Source organism: Olea europaea, unplaced genomic scaffold (genome assembly GCF_002742605.1).
Source record: "Olea europaea var. sylvestris unplaced genomic scaffold, O_europaea_v1 scaffold67, whole genome shotgun sequence".
NCBI classification, from domain to species: Eukaryota; Viridiplantae; Streptophyta; class Magnoliopsida; order Lamiales; family Oleaceae; genus Olea; species Olea europaea.
This window is the reverse complement of record NW_019265079.1, coordinates 865,535-888,579: the sequence shown is the minus strand read 5'-3', so window position 1 is coordinate 888,579 and position 23,045 is coordinate 865,535. Positions and strand designations below refer to the sequence as shown.

General features: G+C 38.9%; 1 protein-coding gene across 1 annotated transcript; it reads right to left on the bottom strand.

Moving 5' to 3' along the window:
* Positions 1-1,448: 1,448 nt before the first annotated feature.
* Positions 1,449-11,742, bottom strand: LOC111390280. The gene is made up of 9 exons (XM_023015299.1): positions 11,235-11,742; positions 11,033-11,136; positions 10,408-10,873; positions 8,594-10,354; positions 8,431-8,510; positions 7,681-7,885; positions 1,944-2,038; positions 1,838-1,898; positions 1,449-1,735 (listed from the first exon to the last, which is right to left on the bottom strand). Exons 1-9 carry the CDS (start codon positions 11,740-11,742, stop codon positions 1,449-1,451), a joined length of 3,567 nt encoding a protein of 1,188 aa, XP_022871067.1.
* Between the last annotated feature and the right edge of the window lie 11,303 nt (positions 11,743-23,045).

Here is a 23,045-nt window from a genome sequence, read left to right as displayed (position 1 = left end):
AGAATGGGTCTTTATCCTGTGCTTTTATGATCCGATCTCTAAGAGTAGGTCGAACCACCAAAGTTGCTAAATGAGCAGTGACTTGTTCTGGTGTGGTAATCACTTCAATTTGCAACTTTTCCAAGTCTTTGATCAACTCTATCGAAATAGTAGGTAATGATGCCAACTTTCTCATTAACTTTCTGCTTAAAGCATCAGCAACAACATTAGCTTTACCCGGATGATAATGAATAGTGCAATCATAATCTTTCACTAGCTCCAACCATCGTCTCTGAATCATATTCAATTCCTTCTGTGTGAAGAAATATTTGAGACTCTTATGATTCGTAAAAATATCGCACTTCCCTCCATGTAAGTAATGGCGCCATATCTTTAATGCATGAACCACTGTCGTAAGTTCTAGATCTTACGTCGGGTAGTTCTGCTCATGTTGCTTCAATTGCCTTGAAGCATAGGCAATTACTTTTCCATGCTGCATCAGTACACATCCCAAACCTTGCTTGGATGCATCACTATATATAGCAAACCCTTCTGAACCTTCAAGTATGGTTAATACAGGTGTTGTGATCAATCGTTATTTTAGCTCCTGAAAGCTTTGCTCACACTTATCTATCCATTGGAACTTTACTTTACTCCTTTCCTTGTCAATTGTGTCATTGGTCCAGCTATTTTGGAGAATCCCTCTATAAATCTTCAATAGTACCCAGCCAATCCTAGAAAACTTCAAACTTCACCAGCATTAGTTGGTGTCTTCCAATTAGTTACTGCTTCCACCTTTACTGGGTCCACTTCAATTCCTTGGGCAGTAACTACATGACCGAGAAATCCAACTCGTTCAAGCCAAAATTTGTACTTTTTTAATTTGACGTATAACTTTTCCTTGCGTAGTATCTCTAATGCTATTCTAAGATGTTCCTCAGTTGATCTTTACTCTTGGAGTATATCAAAATGTCATCAATAAAGACTATAACAAATTGATCCAAATACTGATGAAATACTCGATTCATTAGATCCATGAACACTGTCGGAGCATTTGTCAATCCGAATGGCATAACTGTGAACTCGTAATGTCCATATTGAGTTCTGAAAGCTGTCTTAGGGATATCATCTGCCTTAACCTTCAATTGATGATATTCAGATCGTAAATCGATCTTAGAAAATGCCTTAGCCCCTTTTAATTGATCAAAGAAATCCTGAATTCTAGGGAGAGGATACCTATTCTTGATGGTCAAACGGTTCAACTCCCGATAGTCGATACACATCCTCATACTTTCATCTTTCTTCTTTACAAACAATACTTGTGTACCCTATGGTGATACACTTGGTCGAATAAAACCAAGGTCTAACAATTCTTGTAACTGGATTTTCAACTCCTGAAGTTCCTTTAGGGCCATTCTGTATGGGGCTTTAGATACTGGTGTCACTTCGGGAACTAGATCTATTGTGAATTACACTTGTCTATCTGGTGGAATACCTGGTAGATCTTTTGGAAACACATCTATAAATTCTTGTACCACTAGTACATCCTCAATCTTTATTGTTGCTAGTTTTTCTCCAAAGATATTAACTAGAAACCCTCGAGATGTTTCTTTTCTCAGCGTTTTCTCGGCTTGTAAGGCCGAAACCAGTTGGAGATGGGGTTTCGTCTTTATTTCGAGGAAAGAAAATTGTTCTTCCCCTGGTTTTTGAAAAGATACTTCCCTTTCTCTACAACGAATGGTCCCATAATTACATCCTAACGAATCCATGCCCAAAATCATATCAAAGTCTTTCATATCTTTCATATACAAATTAGCTTCTAAGGTTTTTCCCTCAATATCGAATTTCACTGACTTACCTAACTTGTCTGTTTTCAATGTCTTGCCTGAGGGGAGGATAACTTCTAGTGTACTCTTTGACTTATTACAAGCAATACTAGATTTAGCAATGAAAGACGTTGATACAAAAGAGTGAGTAGCTCCTGAACCAAACAATATATAAGCAGGTGTATTGGCTACCAGTAAAATACCTGCTATTATGTTTGAGTTCTCCTCTGCATCTTTTTAAGTCAATGTAAAAATTCGTGTTTTTCCTGATATGATCCAAGAGTCGAGCCCGACGAAGGCAAGTGCGAGACGAGACCCGTTGATAGTCGATGGCGGACTAATGACGCGATCAAGGGCAAAGCAAGTGAAACAAGCGATGGGATTGCTCTTTCAAGAAACCATTGATGGAACCATGTTCGGGACTCAAAATGGAGCAATTTTCACGTTCGGGTCAAAGGTCGAATCAACTTGGATCAACTTGTTTCAAGCGACGAAATCAGAGGCTGAAAATAAGCCTGTGCGACCGCACATCAAAAACACCATGCGATCGCATAGTGGCATACCGAAACTTTAATTAGAATTTTTGTTGAACCATGCGACCGCATGGAAATACACCATACGGCCACATAGGCCAAAAAAATTGGCAAATTTTCCAATTTTGGCAATTTTCGATATTTTGTTAGATTTTGATTCTTTTCCATATTTTGGAGATTATGCTCGACTTTTACAAGATTTTTACCTAGTTTTTAGGTTGAGTGTAAATAGAAGTTTCCATTCAATTGTTAAAAAACCTTTTGACATTATTGATATTGAATTAAAGTGAGGCGTATTGTCTTCTCTTCATCGTTCTTCATTGAACAATTTCAAACTTATCAAGTGTTAACTTGTGGCGTTCGAACAACAGGATTTAATTCTTGGATTGCGTGATCAAGGGGTCTTTCAAGCGTCGTTCTTGTTGGATTTTTTAGTTCGACTTTCTTTTGGGTTAATCCTAAACTCTTGGTTTAATTTCGCTTTCTTGGGTTCGTCAATCTCGTTGTGGGTTTCATAGTCAACATTGCTACGGGGTTCGCATCAGTTGGTATCAGAGCTTTGGCTCCAAATTAATTGAAGGTTATATCTTTTCTTTATTTGTTTGGGTCGTTAATTTTTCTTTCTTAGTTTTTCTTCATTCTTGTTTTTTTTTCATCATTTTGTTGAGTTGTTGGTAGTTTACTCACCTTCTTTCATCAAAGAGTAAAAAAAAAAAATGGGCTACCATACATTCGAGGTATTGTTCATCTCGAAGTATTGTTCACAAAAAATAAAAAAATATATATATAAAAAAAAATTTGATGTCATTGTTTGATTTTGTGTTTTTTTCCTAACAACAACAATTCCTACATTGTGTTTGATTTTTGGGATATTCAATTGGGTTTGAGTCTTTCATTCTTCTTTTGAGTCTATTCACATATTCGTGTCAAAACATTCATCTATTCCACTTATTCAAGTCCTTTTAGTCTCGTGGTCTTTGATTAATATTCGGTTTGTTTGAATTGCCGGTAAAATAATTGATTTAGTTCACTTGGTTCTTTGAAGTGCTTTGGAGGGAGATTTTGAGTGGTAAAAGGCCGAGTGGTGAGTTTAATAGAGGGAAAAAGCCATAGTGAGTGTCTTCCGAGTGAAATCTTTGTGAGGCATAAAAAAATTTGTGTGATATGATGTTGGAAAGAGAAGGTTCTAATTCAAGCTAAAACGGTAATGACAACAATGCATCGAAGGACATGATAAGGAGGTTTGAAAGGGTACTTGGGGATGTTAAGGAAAAGGTGGATAGGCAAGGGGAATGGATGATACAAATGGGTACTACAATTGCTAATCTTAGTCGGGGACAAGTGGAGATGTCTAATGCTAGGGGGCTGGGTAGGCCTGAATCTAGGAGAGGAAGGTGAGATAAGTATTGTAGTGATGAGGATGATTTTAATGAAAATGACATTGATATGGGTTGAGTGAGGCATAGGGGCAATAGGATGGAAAGACGGGGTAGAAATAACTTGGGAGATGAAGTAGATGGAAATTTGGGAAGTATTAAAATGACTATTCCACAATTTAAGGGGAGAAGCTACCCGGAAGCATGTTTATATTGGGAAAGAAAGGTTGAGATGATTTTCGAGTGCTATAATTATTCGGAGGAGAAAATGGTAAAATTGGAGGTGCTTGAATTTGTGGATTACGCGATCTCTTGGTGGGATCCAGTACTTACATCACGGCGTAGGGGTCGGGAAAGGCCAATTAGCACTTGGGATGAGTTGAAGATGTTGATGAGAAGGAGGTTTGTTTCGAGTCACTATTATAGGGAAATCCATCAAAAATTGCAAGGTTTGTATCAAGGATCGAAAAGCGTAGAGGATTATCACAAGGAGATGAAAATTCTTATGATTCAGGCTAATGTGGAGGAAGATCGGGAAGCTACCATGGCACGGTTCTTGAATGGGTGAAATCGAGATATTGCAAATTTTGTAGAGTTGTAACATTATGTGGAAATCGAGGACATGTTACATGTGGCAATGAAGGTCGACGGGCAATTGAAGAGGAAGGGGACGTCTAGGCAATCGTTAGGTACTTCGACTCCTAATCCAACATGGAAATCGAAGTGGGATGATAACAACAAAAATGGGGCTGCACCTAGAGGTAAAAATGATTGGCAAAAGGGCAAGGATGAAAATGCTAGCAAACCAATATCAAAACTGGAGGCACAACCGTTGCGCAATCGGGACATCAAATGTTTTAGGTGTTTGGGAATGGGGTATATTGCTTCTCAATGCCCAAACAAATGGGCGATGGTGTTGTTGGATAATGGAGAGATTGTGAGCGATAGTGATGGCGAGTTTGATGACATGCCGGCGTTGGAGGGTGTTAGTGAAGAAGAAAAAGTTGAAGGGCCCGTTGGGGATCTATTAGTCACAAGGCGAGCTCTCACTACTTACGTCAAAGCGGATGACTTGGAGTTGCAACGGGAGAACATTTTCCACACTTGATGCCACGTCAACAATACGGTATGTAGTGTTATAATTGATGGTGGTAGTTGCATTAATGTAGCTAGCGTATCTCTTGTAGAAAAATTGGGTTTAACATTGTTGAGACACCCGAGACCTTATAAATTACAATAGTTGAATGAGAGTGGCGAGATGAGGGTGAATTGAAGAGTGTTAATTAATTTGTCAATTGAGAGTTATAAGGATGAGTTAGTGTGTGATGTAGGGCCATTGCAAGCGGGACATATTTTATTGGGACGACCATGGCAATACGATAGGAAAGCTATGCATGATGGGTTCAAAAATCGATATAGTTTCATTAAGGATGGAAGGACCATTACTCTTGTGCCATTAACACCGGCGCAAGTCTATGAGGACCAATTAAAATTGAGAAGTGGGGAAGAGAGGAGAGCAAAAGAGTTAGAAAAAATGAGAGCAAATCGTGAGTTGAAGAAAAAGAGAGAAAATGTTGAGATAGCCATTAGAGAGAAAAAGAGAGAGCAATCACAAGAGAGAAAAGAAAGAGAGTGCCCCTAGAGAAGAGAGAAAACACAAGTAAATTTCTTTGCAAAAGAGAGTAATTTGAGGAGGGCGGTAGTTGGGAGAAGAAAGATGATCTTGTTCGTTTATAAGGAATCACTCCTCAATTTTGAGGAAACTAACCCACTCCTCCCTAGTTTGACTAAGTCTTTGTTGCAGGAATTCGACGATGTATTTCTGAAGGATGCACCATGTGGATTGCCGTCTATTCGAGGTATTGTCGAGGTATTGTACATGAAATTGACTTCATGCCCGGAGCTATCATTCCAAATCGACCGGCTTATCAAGTAATCCCAAGGAGACTAAGGAGCTTCAAAGGCAAGTGGAGGAGTTGATGAGCAAAGGATACGTGAGGGAAAGCATGAGTCCTTGTGTGGTACCGATTTTACTTGTACCAAAAAAGGATGGAACATGGCGAATGTGCATGGATTGTAGGGCTATCAACAACATAACGGTAAAGTATCGTCACCCTATACCTAGGTTAGATGACATGCTAGATGAATTACATGGTTCTTGCATATTTTCTAAAATTGATTTAAAAAGCGGGTATCATCAAATTCGTATGCGGGAAGGTGATGAATGGAAAATGACTTTTAAAACTAAATATGGTTTATATGAATGGTTGGTTATGCCATTTGGACTCACAAATGCACCTAGCACTTTTATGCATTTAATGAATCATGTTTTACGTGCTTTTATAGGAAAATTTGTTGTGGTTTATTTTGATGACATATTAATATATAACAAAGACCTAGGAGAGCATTTGGAACATTTAAAGTGTGTGCTAATTATTTTAAGGAAAGAACAACTCTATGCTAATCTTAAGAAATGCACATTTTGTATGGATAGAGTTATATTTCTTGGATTTGCGGTTAGTGCTAATGGGGTAGAAGTAGACGATGAAAAGATAAAAGCTATTAGAGATTGGCCGACACCTAAAAGCATAACGGAAGTTAGGAGTTTTCATGGTTTGGCTAGTTTTTATAGGCGATTTGTGAAGGATTTTAGCACTATCACTACACCATTCACGGAAGTAGTTAAAAAGAGTGTAGGTTTTCATTGAGGTGATGAACAGGAACTTGCATTTAGTACTATTAAAGGTAGATTGTGTGAAGCACCTGTTTTGGCATTACCTAATTTTAACAAAACATTCGAGATTGAGTGTGATGCATCAGGAATAGAGATTGGAGTAGTTTTAATACAGGATCAGAGGCCTATTGCATACTTTAGCTAGAAATTGAGTGGAGCTGCTTTAAATTATGCTACACATGACAAAGAACTTTATGTACTTGTTTGAGCTTTGGAGACTTGGCAAAATTATCTATCGCCGAAGGAGTTCGTAATACTCACCGATCATGAGTCACTAAAGCACTTCCGGGGACAAGGTAAATTGAACAAGAGGCATGCACGGTGGATGGAATTCATTGAGACCTTTCCATACGTTATTCGGTATAAACAAGGTAAGGAAAATGTGGCGGCGGATGCGTTGTCTCGAAGGTACATCTTGCTAACTACTCTTGATTCTAAGTTACTTGGGTTTGAACATATTAAGGAATTATATGGAAAAGATGTTGATTTTTTGGATATTTATTGGTCATACATTAAAGGGGCGGTTGATAGGTTCTTTAGACATGAGGGGTATTTATTTCGGAAAAATAGGTTATGTGTTCCTAATTGTTCAATTCGAGAACTGTTAGTAAGGGAGGCACATAGTGGTGGATTGATGGGACACTTTGGGGTTCAAAAGACTTTAGATGTATTGAAGGAGCATTTTTATTGGCCTAAGATGAAAAGTGATGTTGACCGAATTTGTAGTCGATGTATAGGTTGTAAAAAGGCTAAATCTAAGGTTTTACCACAAGGTTTGTACACACCTTTACCTACACCTAGTGAGCCTTGGGTTGATATCTCCATGGACTTTTTTTTGGGTTTACCTAGGACTAAGAGAGGTCGGGATTCTATTTTTGTGGTTGTAGATAGGTTCAGCAAAATGGTACATTTTATACCATGTCACAAAACTAACGATGCCACGAACATTGCTGACTTATTCTTTAAAGAGATTGTGCGTTTACATGGGGTTTTTTTTTGTAAAGACATCCACACATCCTTAGTGACTTTTTAGGGTCCACCAAGGAAGGTCGATGGGGGTTAAGGGTTCCCCAACCATATTTATTTCATAAAAATCAGGAATACACGGAAGGAGGGGGGCATGAACCTAACCTCCAAAAAGCAGTGATGCAACGAATGAATATAATAAATGAAAGCAATAAATGAGGAAGTACTACTTCCCTATACAATAAAGAATAGCCTAAATTACGAACCTCTGAAACTAGGCAATCCATGTCTGTCGATCCGCACTATCGCCCTAATATTTCGAGGCAGTTCTAGTGGTCCATACTCTAGATAGCGCCGATGATTCCAGCCTTCTGTAGCAAGAGAATCAGCAACCTGGTTGCCTTCTCTGTAGATGTGTGAAACCGTGTCTCTATCGAAGTAGATGAGGTCTCTGATCTGTCTAAGAATACCCTGAATCGACCATGGTCCTCCACCTTTGGTAATGCAGTGAATAGCCAATGTTGAATCTGCCTCGAGCCAGATAGCTGAAATCCCAAGTCCTCTGGCCAATAGAAGCCCATCTAGTATGGCTCTGAGTTCAGCCTCCAAAATGAAACATGGACCATACGATACTGAGAATGCTCTGATACAGTATCCTGCGTGGTCCCTAATGATGCCTCCACCACTTGCAAATCCATCTTTGACACATCCATCAGTGTTGATCTTGTAGGATCCAACTGGTGGAGTGCGCCAAACAACCATAATAGGTGGTGGTGCGGGTCAAAGAAATGCCAAAAGAAAGTGCAAGTGTCACATCTCCTCGCCAATGCTCAACTCGGAATAGTCCTCCCATATGAAGAAAGGAGATCATGGGGTAGACCCTCCAAATAATACGTCTAGCCACCATACGAATACCTCTATGCTTCGCATCATTCCTCTCAGTCCATAGAAACCAAAATATCAGTAGAGGAATGATAATACGAATGTGTCGACGGTAAACGTGCTGTCCAGAATACCGCCATCTCTGGAACCTCTGTCTGACCCCCTCCCCTGAAGTCATAGATATCTGAAAGATGTCTCCAAAGTGTTGCCATACCTGGTCGGAGATGCTGCTGCTCGTGAAAATATGATTGATGGTCTCAATCTCGGAACAACACTGACAACGAGAAGCCAACTGACATCCAATTCTCCTCTGAATAACAACATCTACTGAAATGAGATCCTGCCACAGTCTCCAGCAGAAGAATGAAATAGTGGCAGGCAAGATAGAGCTCCACAACAGTCGATATGAGTCCTGAGGCTGGCGAACTGAACGGACTAGTTGCCATGCTGATTTGGTGGTAAAGTCACCATCCGAAGTAATTTTCCAAACAATTCGGTCCGGGGCATCTACACATAAAGGTATTGCCCCTATCTGTTCCGCTATGTGAGAAGGAAGGGCCTGTAATAACCGTCCAAAATCCCACCCAGTATCGTAAAAAAAATCCTGTACCCTCGCAGATGTGTGCTGTCTGTGGGGGAATAGGGATGCCAACGTGGACTCGCCCATCCAACAATCATGCCAGAAGAAAATCTGACCGGTTCCAAGGTGCCAAGCAATGTGTGGTTCCGTCCGTGGTCCAACTGATTTCAGCCTCTTCCAGGTAGGGGAAGCTGAACTGGGAACTGCTGCATGTAAAGGATACGTCCCCTTACAATACTTGCCCAGTAAAAACTGAGCCCAAAATGACCTCTGAGATTGGAACAGCCACCAGAGCTTCATGGAGAAGGTGTCCACCACATCCTGTAATCTCCTAAAGCCGAGGCCTCCCTCATCAGTAGGAAGGCAAATCGCCTTCCAACTCCTCCAATGTAGACGTCGTGCTTGATCCTTAGAATCCCATAGAAATTGGGCAAAGATACTCTCAAGTTTCTTCAGCACTGCCTTGGGCGGCTGCATAATCTGAAGAAGATGTAAAGGTATGGAAGAAAGTACTGACCTCAGTAATGTAATACAACCCCCAGGCGATAGTAATCGTGAGGCCCAACCTGATATCCTATTCCTTATCTTCTGGATAAGGTCATCATAAAGGAAGCTCCTCTTAGTCCCCTTGAATAAGGGGACACCTAAGTAAGTGAAAGGCTGCTGCTGATGTCTGAAGCCAGTCAAAATCTCTAGTCGTCTGATCTGACTAGTGGATGCCCGTCTGGATAGTATAATATCGCTCTTGTCTCTATTCACCAATTGGCTAGAAACTCCTTCATAGTGCTCCAAGCAGTCTAAGATCCTCCTGATAGACTGTTTCTGACTGTTGGCAAAGATGATCATATCATCAGGAAAAGAGAGATGTGAGACAAGAGTACTACCTCCATGTCGATAACACATACTGGGATACTGCTGAAACCTCTGAGTGAGCAAGCGTGAGAAGTAGTCTGCTGCAATGATGAACAAGGATGGGGAGATAGGATCACCCTGTCTGAGTCCTCGTGAGGAGGGAAAGAAACCACATACGGAGAAATGACACTCCGAAACGCACCGCCTGATTCTGTCAATCCAGATCTGATCAAATCCAAATGCCTCCAATACAGAATAAATGAAGCCCCAGTCCATGCGATCATATGCTTTAGCCATATCTAACTTCAGCATAGTGTTTCCCCCTCGTACTCTGTCATCCAAAGTGTAGAGAAGCTCCTGAGCCAATAAAACATTATCTCCAATCAGACGGCCTGGGATGAAACCACTCTGTGGGGAGGAAATAATGCGCAGTAGCAATGTACTCAACCGAGTGTTCAAAAGCTTAGTAATAATCTTATTGAACACTGTGCATAAACTGATTGGTCTGAATTCAGTCCATCTACAAGCACCATCCTTCTTAGGTAGCAAGACAATAGAAGTAGCAGCAAAACCCCGTGGAAGATGACCACCATCAAAGAATCCAATACCGCCCTGTAAACATCCTCCTGAATGATATCCCAGCAATGCTGGAAGAATAGGGATGAGAAGCCATCTGGACCAGCGACACTATCAGCATCAATACTGAAAACTGCCTCCCGTACCTCATGAATCAAAGGGGGACGATTTAGTGCCAGATTATCATCCACCATCAATAGCCTCGGAATGACATCAGAACGGATGTCGTCCAAGGGTTGTGGAGGAGCAGATAAGAGATCCTGGTAGAAAGCAACAGCCGAGGTCTGAATATCAGTAGGAGTAGATAACACTTCCCCCGCTTGTGTCCTGATAGACCTGATACGCGATTTGATCTTACGCCCCTGAACCATCGCATGAAAATATCGAGTATTGTGATCACCCTCACATGCCCAACGTGAACCAGCTTTTTGCTTCCAAAAGCCCTCCTCAATAGACAAGGTCCGGTTCAAAACTGCCTGGGCCTGATGTAGTAAGTTACGGTGCTCCGGTGTAGGATCTCTATCATATATTATCTCAGCCTCATCAACCCGGACCTCAGTATCGCGCACCTGCTGGAAAATATCTCCAAATACATGTGGGTTCCACTAGCACAGACCCTGTTTCAGCCTGAAGAACTTCTCCCAAAGAGCGGTCATCCCTTTGAGATGAGTAGGGAGCGACCACTTCTGGGAGACAAAGGCTAAAAAATCATGGTGCTTGGTCCAAACATTGAGGAATCTGAACGGTCTAGGCCCCAAATCATCATCAGAAACCCACTGAAGCAGTAAAGGAGAGTGATCGGATGAAGTTCGTTCAAGTGTCTCACTGTAAGCTGTCAACAAAAAGCTGCAGCTGTAGAATTAATAAGTACCCTATCCAATCTCTTTCTAACTCGACCATTGGTCCAAGTATATCGGTTTCCAATGAAACCCGCATCCTCTAAACCACAGTCTAACATCATATCAGAGAAAGTAGTAGTGCCACGATTACGGGTATTATGACCAGTGCGCTCTCCATCATGTGTAATAACATTAAAGTCTCCTCCAACTAGCCAAGGATCGTCCATATCGAGGGAGATGTGGTGAAGACCCGCCCACAGATCTCTCCTGATAGTAGCATCGCATGACGCATAGACTGGAGTCAAATAGATAGCACGCGCTAGTCTGGGATCCTCAACTCTAACGTGAAGAAACTGGGGATGATCAACAATAACAGTAACATTAGTCCCCGAATTCCAGAAAAACCAGATCTTATTCGATTCATTCTGAGCTCCCATGTCAAAGTACAGATAGCATCGTGTGTATGCAAAATTCTGCCATAGAACAAAAGGCTTCAATAGAACTAGAAGATAAACTTGATGAAGCTGTATAAGTTTCTTCAGGCGTCGACGAGTAGCTACACTAGCTACACCTCTCACATTCCAAATGATGGCATTCATAGGGAAGGGGAATGTGAGGAGGTATCATGTGACTGACTCCGAGTGATCTTTCTGCTCGGATGTGGAGTATCAGTAGCCCGTGGGTGTCTCTTCCGAACAACTGGGATAAATCCATCTTCCTCTGTCCTCTCATCCAAACCCACCAAGTCATCAGAAGAAGATCTTCGAAAAGGTCCCTGCTGGTGAACCTCAATCTGAGGTGAGCCCTCTGTATCTGAATGCGCTGACTGCAAAGATGGAATAGATGCCTCCACATTCTGATGACAAACAGGAGGAGAAGAAGTGGAAATAGGTGCCTGAGCCCTACTCGGTGTCGGGCCTGGAATGTAAGAAGCTCTGCTGACTGTGTCTGCTGTAGAATTCTGTGTCTGTGGCCTCTTCAACATCTCATCCAACATAGGATCATAAAATGGAGTGATAGGTGGACTGATAGCCTAAGCAGGAGCTGAAGGAGTTGTAGATGTAACTGGATCTACAACACTGATAACTGGTAAGGCTGTAGCAGAGGGAGGAGCAATTGGAGGAACAAATGGCTGGGTCTGAGCATGTGAGCTAGTGCCAGTAGGTAATGGGACTGATGTGATGACAGTGGACACAGAAAGTGGAATCTGAACTCCAGATGTGCTAGCATTGTGTTGCCTCTTCTGATCTTTCTGAACTAGAATCCATCGCTTAGGAGGCTCAATAAGGACCTCCTTTCCTTTACCCTTATCCTTGGCCATCTCTATAGTAGGCTTAAGAACAGGGTCAACAACTAAAGCAGGTGGTGGTGCAGGGCGGCAATGCTCCTCAGTATGACCAAAATGTCTGCACCGAAAATAGTAATCTGGCTTCTTCTCATACACAACTGTTTGCCAATATGCTCCACACTTTTCACGCTGAATCCAAATCCTATCTGGAAGCTTATACTCCAAATTAACCTCAATGCATACCCGTGCCTCACTGGTCGTCGTAAATCTGAAGTGGCCTCATCAATACGTAATGGGAGTCCAATGGCCTTAGCTAGGGCAAACAAACTACTCTTTGCCCGAAAGTGAATGGGCAATAATGGGAATGAAACCCAAACAGGGACAATAGGAGTCTCATGCCTAGGATTAAAGCTGGGCGTCCACTTAAAAATGCGCATGAGACAGCCATCGATGTACCAAGAGGGCTTGAGAAATAGGCGTGAGTAATCATCCTCATGTGCCAAGTGTATTAGAATATGAGTCGCATCAATAAGTCCGATCATATAATCACCACAAAAACCAAATTTTTGAAAGCTATCACGTACCTTAATCATGGAGGGCTTGCGACGTGAGAATTTGCCAACAAGAGTAAATTTATACGGTTCAGAAAGAAAGTCCTCTTCTTCCTCGGTAAAGGCAACTGCCGGCTCTCCCATATGCATGAAAGGTTCCTTAGAGGTGAACCTGTGGTCATTGGAGTCCAGTGGGGCTTACAAAACCTGTGATTTGCGTTGGCTACGTTCAGCTTGAGAGACTACAGATTTACCGAAAAGTGCAGCCGCATATGACTTCCTAGCTTGATTAATTACCGTAGGGACCTCCCGTGGCAAATTCGATGATGGAATTGTATATGGTTTTAATCCATTAACTCCTTTGGATTTAATTCCTTTACCTGTAAATGAACGTGGTAGTTTAGATGGCAAAAAGAAGGTGGAATTGATTAAGTCACGCCATGAAAAGGTAAAAGCACAAATTGAAAACAAAAGTAAGTTGGTTATGTCGTAGGCGAACAAAGGTAGAAAGCGTGTGACATTCGAGCCAGGAGATTGGGTTTGGGTGCATCTTAGGAAAGAACGGTTTCCAGAGCAAAGAAAGTCCAAGTTGCAACCGAGGGGCGATGGTAAGTTGCAACAGCAAAAACACCATGTGGCCGCACGGGCCAAAAAAATTGGCGATATTTTGTTAGATTTTGATTCTTTTCCATATTTTGGAGATTATGCTCGACTTTTGCACGATTTTTACCTAGTTTTTAGGTTTAGTATAAATAGGAGTTTCCATTCAATTGTTAAAAAAACCTTTTGACATTATTGATATTGAATTAAAGTGAGGCGTATTGTCTTCTCTTCATCGTTCTTCATTGAACAATTTCGAACTTATCAAGTGCTAACTTGTGGCATTCAAACAACCAGATTTAATTCTTGGATTACGTGATCAAAGGGTCTTTCAAGCATCGTTCTTGTTGGGTTTTTTGGTTCGACTTTCTTTTGGGTTAATCCTAAACTCTTGGATTAATTTGGCTATCTTGGGTTCGTCAATCTCGTTGTAGGTTTCATAGTCAACGTTGCTACGGGGTTCACATCATTTCCCTTCTTGTTCTAATCATTGTTATCGTGCTTCCTCTGAGCAAATGTGGGACAATCCCTAGCAATATGTCCTGATTTACCACACTGAAAACAGGCATTCTTCCCATACAAGCATTCACCACGATGAGACTTACCACACTTAGGGCATGGCGCTATTGCAGCTACCATGGCCTTACTGGCGCTAGATCCGATATTAACTTTCTTATTTTACCATTTGCCCTTTTCTTTGTCTTGACCATTCCACTTTCTCTTTCCAATTTGCCCTTTATCTTGCTGGTTGTACAATTGACGATGTTGCTCTGCATTAGCCTTTTGATACAAGATAGCGTGAGCTCATTCCAGAGTCTTACGATACGACGTGAAGCAATGTGACATAAGGATCATACTTAGGTTTGGGTTTAACCCTTGATCGAACCTTCGAGTTTTCTTAATTTTCGTGTCAACCAGATGTGGAGCACACCTTAAGAGTTGGTCGAACTTCCGCTCGTAATCCGTTAGGGACATATTACCCTACTTGAGTTGAAGGAATTCATTCTCCTTGAAATCCCTTAGAGATTGAGGAAAATATGTCCATCACTTTCTCCTTGAATTGTTCTCAAGTTATTGCCAATTGCTGCTCCGGAGTCCTAGTTTGGGACATCAAATCCCACCAGTGCAGTCTATGAGCCGAAAAATTCATTCTAGCTTATGACGCTATTCCTCAACTACTAGTGGACCAGATACTCCATCGAATGAAGAGGGCTTATGCCTTTGAAATAACTCAACTACCGAGGCATGAGTCGAAAGAGTAATAGGAGTTGGTGGTATAGGTAGAGCTGGATTCTGATTCAGCCTGCGAAGATCTTGAACCAGAATTAATTTTTTTTTATTATTAAAGGTACTCCATGAAATCAAGATATACAATAGTTCGACGACCTTTACTTCCATAACATTAAGGGAAAGATCACACAATCAAAAGGAATCTAATTTATAATCCTTATGAATCTTGCGAATCTTCTTTGGTGGAGCCTCATCTTTGGAGGAGTCTGTTGCCTCAGGCCCCGACTCTAGGTACATCTCAACCTGTGGCTCATGCTCATGTTCATTCTCTAATTTCAACCCAAAGTCATTCTCATGCTCCCATTCGAGATCTTCCTCTGGGTCCAGTTCAAACTGAGGTTCAAGCTCGAGCTCAGGCTCAATTACTATCTCCGATTGAGGTTCTAAGCTCTCACTCCACCTGTCTAGAAGGATCTGGCAATATATACCGAATTCAATTGCATTTGGGTGCTCTAGATGGTTACCTTCTAGCATCTCATCCCTAACCATGACTCCCATGTTTCTCCATTGAGGTAGAAGTGAGTTTATGAGGTTATTTATAGTCTCGATATGCATGTTCTTCAGTCCCGCATCTACAGCTGCCATACATCTCTTGTATATGTCATGTACGTGTTCAACAAGTGGACGAGACGAGTCAGTCACATAGTTCTCATAGGACTGGATGATGGCCCTACGGTTCAACACTACTATACAAACTGTGACCATTCTAACGGTCTGATAAGTTCTAGCAATGTCTGTCACATAAGTGTCCAATTATGTGTTATCTTCATTAGTGATATCAACCTTCTTGAGGTTCTAATATGATGGCCAATCATCATTTCTTCACGTATATTTAAACAAAATATAATGTACATAGCATATTTCATTCAAAACATCATAAGCATTTTTCATAGATTCAAGCTTAAATGATTAAAAAAAATCATGCTCGAAAAAATAATGTGGAACATAATATTTTATTCCATACCTTGGGTTCGTCGGATGAGGTCAACTGATAGACGCAAGATGCCATGGAGTGCCTTAAATGTTTCATCTTTTTTCATCTCATAAATAAAATACACTAGGTCTACAAAATTGACTAAACACGTGCTCTGATACCACACTGTAATGCCTCGACCCGCATGGACGGAAATGTCACTCAACCATTATACCTTAGCCGTAAAATTAGTTCAATATATTTTTAGTAGAAAGTATAAAGATTTAATTTTAAAATTTAATTAATGAATTTTTTTAATTTAAACTTTAATTCAATTCTAAAAGAAAACAATTTCAAAAAAAATGTTTTTTGAATGGGTTCCATGCATGTAACGATTATTGATGTGAAATTTTGGCAAAACTTAAGAAGTAATATTGTTGTTCCAATTTTTGTCTCAAACAGTAATTGTCAAAATAAATTTGTTTTCATAGCTATCAACCTTGAAACTTCATAAAATTTTAATGTAAGGTAGTAAACTTCTTATAATATGACATAGTCAAAAATTAGCTTCCGTCGACATCATATGGGGTATTAAAATATTTTTCAAAATTAAGCAGCGACCCGGTTAAATAGTAAACCAGTGCAGTTCACTTAAAATGGCATATAAAATTCCACTGATGTCAAAATCACATGATTTTAAATTTATTCAGTATCTAATCCATGAGACTATCAAATCCAATTGGTTTCATCCAAAAACTCCAAGTAAAGAGTGAGTTATAAGTTTTTGAAGACAAGGGTAGAAGCTGAAAAACAGAGACAGCACCCAGCACAGTGTACTTTATGTGACATATAACCTTTTACTGTTATTGGATTGACATGATTCTAATTTTATTCAGTATATAACTTATTAGGTTATCCAATCCAATTGGTTTCGTAGAAAAATACCAGGGAACAAAAGAGTTATGATTTTTTAAAGATGAGGCAGAAACTGAAATTTTTGAAGAGACATCAAAACTTTAAGTCACTAACTTTTTTTTTTATATATGGTGATTTGTAAATTTATTCCTATGATGCATATCTACTTTCAAATATAATTTATTCATAATGAGTGTTCGTAAAATAGATCCATACAATATTCATAGGAATCAAATTTAAAGAAAGTGTAAACATCTCAAAATCAACTAAAGATGTAAATCACCGGTTTCTCCATGACATGTTGGATCATCCTTTACCATCATCTATGCCCCAAGGAAAATCCATTTAACCTATAGGAAGGGAATTGACCCATGAGTTTAAAACTCAATAGATATCATCAGTGCAATTCATTATCAAATTAGAAATTTTGAACTATAGATTCATACCGTCACACGTAGATGGATTTCCGGCAAAATCCAATTACTATAGTATTATCATAACATGTAGAGCCGGAGAATTATCATTCAAACTGTTGTAGTGTCGAAGCACCGTACCCAAAGGTACCATTTCATTCAAACATTTATCGAAAAATCAGATTTGAAAATGAATGAACACTTGTACCTCTACCTACCTTGAATTTTCTTGGATAAAACAACAAAATGTATAGAAAGCCTTCCTTCTTCTCACCCTTGTTATTCCTTAAGCTTAACTTGATATGAAATATATTTTTTTGAGAGAAAATGAGATGAAATTCGGATTTGAAGAGGAGTGTAGTGAAAAAGTGACCTTCCACTTCTATAACCTTTCTTTTTAATGAAAAATTAAGTGGAGGAATTGTATTATCATTAAATTTATTAAATTTAGTCTTTAACTAAGAATTTGAAGAGTCTCTAAGCCATAAAAAAATTCATATAAAAGTTTTACAAAAAACAACAACATGGTTATTCGAACCTGGGTTGCCTATATGAAATACCATGTAGATGACCATTGTGGCAACCCAGTTATTCTTTAAATCTTTGTAATCAATTATACTTAAACTTAATCTCTTAAATTGCTGAGCTTTTAATTAACTTATGACTTAGGCTTTCGTAATCTTACATGAGTTGAGCTTCCAAAGGTCGATTCTAAAATGGGTTCGGCTCGTGATGCTAGATCATCACAAAATATTAGCATAATTCCATTTTATTTTTCTCGGCAACTACATATCTACATGTACACTATGTTGTACACTTTAGTTTACACTTTGCCACGTGACATTACCCTGTTGGACTGTTTAAATTTCAAATAATTTTCTCATCCAATTGACACTCGACAACGTTGTAGGTGTCAAATAATGTGTCAAAAATCATTGTACAAATAGCAATGTTCAATCGATAAGGACATTGCTACATGTACATTATGGTGTACACTTTAGTTTACACTTTGCCACATGACATTACCCTATTGGACAGTTTAAATTTCAAATAGTTTTCCCATCCAATTGACACTTGACAACAATTCAAATGTCAAACAACGTGTCCAAAATTAGGGTACAAATAGTAAAGTTCAAGCGGTAAGAACCTTGCAACATATACACTATGGTGTGCACTTTAGTTTATACTTTGCCACGTGACGTTACCTTTTTAGACAGTTTAAAGGTCAAACAGTTTTCCCATCCAATTGACACCTGACAACAATTCAAGTGCCAAACAACGTATTCAAAATTAGTGTACAAATAGCAAAGTTTGAGCGGTAAGAACCTTACTACATGTACACTATGGTATACACTTTAGTTTTCACTTTGCCACGTGACATTACCCCATTGGGCAGTTTAAATTTCAAAAAATTTTCTCATCCAATTGACGCTTGACTACAAAGAAAGTGTCAAACAACTTGTGAAAAATCCGTGTACAGATAGCAAAGTTCAATCAGTAAGGACCTTGCCACATGTACACTATGGTGTACACTTTAGTTTACACTTTGCCACGTGACATTACCCCTTTGGACAGTTTAAATTTCAAAAAAAATTCCCATCCAATTGACACTTGACAACAATTCAAGTGTCAAACAACATGTCCAAAATCAGTATACGAATAGCAAAGTTCATGCTGTAAGAACCTTGCTATATGTACACAATGGTGTACACATTAGTTTACACCTTTTCACGTGACATTACCCCGTTGGACAGTTTGAATTTCAAACATTTTTTCCATCTAATTGACATTTGAGAACAATGCAAGTGTCAAACAATGTGTAAAAAATCAATGTACAAATAGCAAAGTTCAATCAGTAAGGACCTTGCTACATGTACACTATGGTCTATCTTTTAGTTTACACTTTGCTACGTGACATTACCATGTTGGACAATTTAAATTTGAAACAGTTTTTCCATCCAATTGACACTTGACAACAATGCGAGTGTCACCTGTCAAAAATTAGTGTACAAATAGCAATGTTCAATCAGTAAGGACCTTGCAACATGTACACTATAGCATACACTTTAGTTTACACTTTCTCACATGTCATTACCTTGTTGGACAGTTTAAATTTCAAACATTTTTCACATCCAATTGACACTTGACAACAATGTGAATGTCAAACAACGTGTCAAAAATTAGGGTACAAATAGCAGTTTTCCCATCCAATTGACACTTGACAACAATACAAGTGTCAAACAACGTGTCAAAAATCAGTGTACAAATAGCAAAGTTCAATCGGCAAGAACCTTGCTACACGGACACTATGGTGTACGCTTTAAATTACACTTTGCCACGTGACATTACCCTCCTGGACAGTTTAAATTTCAAACAATTTTCATATCCAATTGACACTCGACAACAATGCAAGTGTCAATCAACATGTCAAAAATCAATGTACAAATAGCAAAGTTCAATTGATAAGGACCTTGCTGCATGTACACTATGGTGTACACTTTAGTTTACACTTTACCACGTGACATTACCCTGTTGGACAGTTTAAATTTCAAATAGTTTTTCCATCCAATTGACAATTGGCAACAATGTGAGTGTCGAACAACATGTCAAAAATGAGTGTACGAGTAGCAGTTTTCCCATCCAATTGACACTTGACAGCAATGTAACTGTCAAACAACGTGTACATATTCAGTGTACAAATAGCGAAGTTCAATCGGTAAAAACCTTGCTACATGGACACTATGGTGTACACTTTATTTTACACTTGGCCACGTGACATTACCCTGCTGGACAGTTTAAATTTTGAATAGTTTTCGCATCCAATTGACATTTGACATCAATGCAAGTGTCAAACAAAGTGTTAAAAATCCGTGTACAGATAGCAAAGTCAATTCGTAAGAACCTTGTGACATGTACACTGTGGAATACACTTTAATTTACACTTTGCCACATGATGCTACCCTGCTAGACAATTTAAATCTCAAACAGTTTTCCTAACCAATTGACACTCGACAACAATGCAAGTGTCAAACAACGCGGGAAAAATTAGTGTACAAATAGCAAAGTTCAATTGGTAAAGACTTTGCTACATGTACACTATGGTGTACACTTTAATTTACACTTTGCCACGTGATATTACCCTGTTGGACAATTTAAATTTCAAACAGCTTTCACATCCAATGGACACTTGACAATAATTCAAGTGTCGAACAACGTGTCCAAAATCAGTATACAAATAGCAAAGTTCAAACGACAAGAATCTTGCTACATGTACACTATGGTGTACACTTTAGTTTACACTTTGCCACGTGACATTACCCTATTGGATAGTTTAAATTGTTTGCCCATCTAATTGACACTTGACAGCAATGCAAGTGTCAAAAAATGTGTAAAAAATCAGTGTACAAATAGCAAAGTTCAATCGGTGAGGACCTTCCTACATGTACACTATGGTGTACCTTTTAATTTACAATTTGCCACGTGACATTACCCTGTTGGGCAGTTTAAATTTCGAATAGTTTTCTTATCCAATTGACACTTGACAACAATGCGAGTGTCAAACAACATGTCAAAAATCAGTATACAAATAGCAATGTTCAATCAGTAAGGACATTGCTACAAGTACATTATGGTGTACACTTTATTTTACACTTTGTCACGTGACATTACCTTATTGGGCAGTTTAAATTTCAATCAATTTTTCCATCCAATTGACACTTGACAACAATGTGAGTGTCAAACAACGTGTCAAAAATTAGTGTACAAATAGTAGTTTTCACATCCAATTGAGAATTGACAACAATGCAAGCGTCAAATAATGCGTCAAAAATCACTGTACAAATAGGCAAAGTTCAATGGGTAAGAACATTGCCACATTTACACTATAGTGCATACTTTAGTTATCACTTTGCTACGTGACATTACTCTAATGGACAGTTTAAATTTCAAACAGTTTTTCCATCCAATTGACACTTGACAACAATGAAAGTGTTAAACAACGCGTCAAAAATTAGTGTACAAATAGCAATTTTCTCATCCAATTGAGACTTGACAATAATGCAAGTGTCAAATAACGTGTCAAAAATCAGTCTACAAATAGCAAAGTTCAATCGTTAAGAAGCTTGCTACGTGTACTCTATGGTGCAGACTTTAGTTATCACTTTGCCACGTGATATTACCCTGCTGAACAGTTTAAATTTCAAACTATTTTCCCGTCCCATTGACACTTGACAACAATGCAAGTGTCAAACAACGTGTCAAACATTAGCGTACAAATAGCAAAGTTCAATTGGTAAGGACCTTGCTACAAGTACATTATGGTTTACACTTTAGTTTACACTTTGCCACATGACAATACCCTGTTGGACAATTTAAATTTCAAACAGTTTTCCCATCCAACTGACACTTGACAACAATGCAAATGTCAAACAACATGCCAAAAAATAGTGTACAAATAGCAACGTTCAATCAGTAAGAACCTTGCTACTTGTACACTATGGTGTACACTTTAGTTTACACTTTGCTGCGTGACATTACCCCGTTGGATAGTTTAAATTTCAAATAGTTTTCCCATCCAATTGACACTTGACAACAATGCCAGTGGCAAACAATGTGTCAAGAATCAGTGTTCAAATAGTAATGTTCAATCGGTAAGGACATTCCTACTTGTACTTTATAGTGTACACTTTAGTTTACACTTTGCCATCTGGCATTACCTTGTTGGACAGTTTAAATTTCAAAATGTTTTCCCATCCAATTGATACTTGACAACGTGTCAAAAATTAGTGTACAAATAGCAATTTTCCTGTCCAATTGAGACTTGACAACAATACATGTGTCTAACAATGTGTCAAAAATCAGTGTACAAATAGCAAAGTTCAATCGGTAAGAACTTTGTTACAAATACATTATGGTGTACACTTTAGTTTACACCTTGCCAAGTGACATTATAATGCTGGACAATTTAAATTTCAAACAGTTTTCACATCCAATTGACACTCAACAACAATGCAAGTGTCAAACAACGTGTCAAAAATCAGTGTAGAAATCGCAAAGTTCGATCAATAAGTACCTTGCTACATGTGCAATGTGGCGTACAACTTAGTTTACAATTTGCCATGTAACAATACCATGTTGGACAGTTTAAATTTCAAATAGTTTTCCCATCCAATTGACACTTAACAACAATTCAAGTGTCAAACAAAGTGTCCAAAATCAGCGTACAAATAGCAAAGTTCAAGCAATAAAATCCTTGCTACATGTACACTATGGTGTACACTTTAGTTTACACTTTGCTACATGACATTACCCTTCTGGACAGTTTAAATTTCAAATAGTTTTCCCATCCAATTGACCTTTGATAACAATTCAAGTGTCAAACAACGTGTCAAAAATTAGTGTACAAATAACACTTTTCCCATCCAATTGAGACTTGACAAAAATGGAAGTGTCAAACAATATGTTGAAAATCAATGCACAAATAGCAAAGTTCTATCGGTAAGAACCTTGCTACATATACACAGTGGTGTATACTTTAGTTTACACTTTACTAAGTGACATTACCCTGTTGAGCAGTTTAAATTTCAAACAGTTTTCCCATCCAATTGGCACTTGAAACAATGCTAGCGTCAAACGTGTTAAAAATTAGTGTACAAATAGCAAAGTTCAACCGGTAAGAACCTTGCTACATGTACACTATGGATTACACTTTAGTTTACACTTTGCCACGTGACATTACCCTGTTGACAGTGTAACTTTTAAACAGTTTTCCCGTCCAATTCACACTCGACAACAATGCAAGTGTCAAACAACGTGTCAAAAATTAGTGCACAAATAGTAGTTTTCCTATCCAATTGAGATTTGAAACAATGCAAGTGTCAAACAATGTGTCAAAAATCAGCGTACAAATAGCAAACTTCAATCGGTAAGAACC

Bases quoted from the DNA above. Each gene is read 5' to 3' on its own strand.
- LOC111390280 (XM_023015299.1), bottom strand. From the start codon at position 11,742: ATGAATGCCATCATTTGGAATGTGAGAGGTGTAGCTAGTGTAGCTACT. The intron at 10,874-11,032 runs GTTTGGACCAAG...ATTTTCCAGCAG, and splicing joins GACCGTTCAGATTCCTCAAT to GTGCGCGATACTGAGGTCCG. The intron at 8,511-8,593 runs GTCAGTTGGCTT...ATCTCCGACCAG, and splicing joins TATTCAGAGGAGAATTGGAT to GTATGGCAACACTTTGGAGA.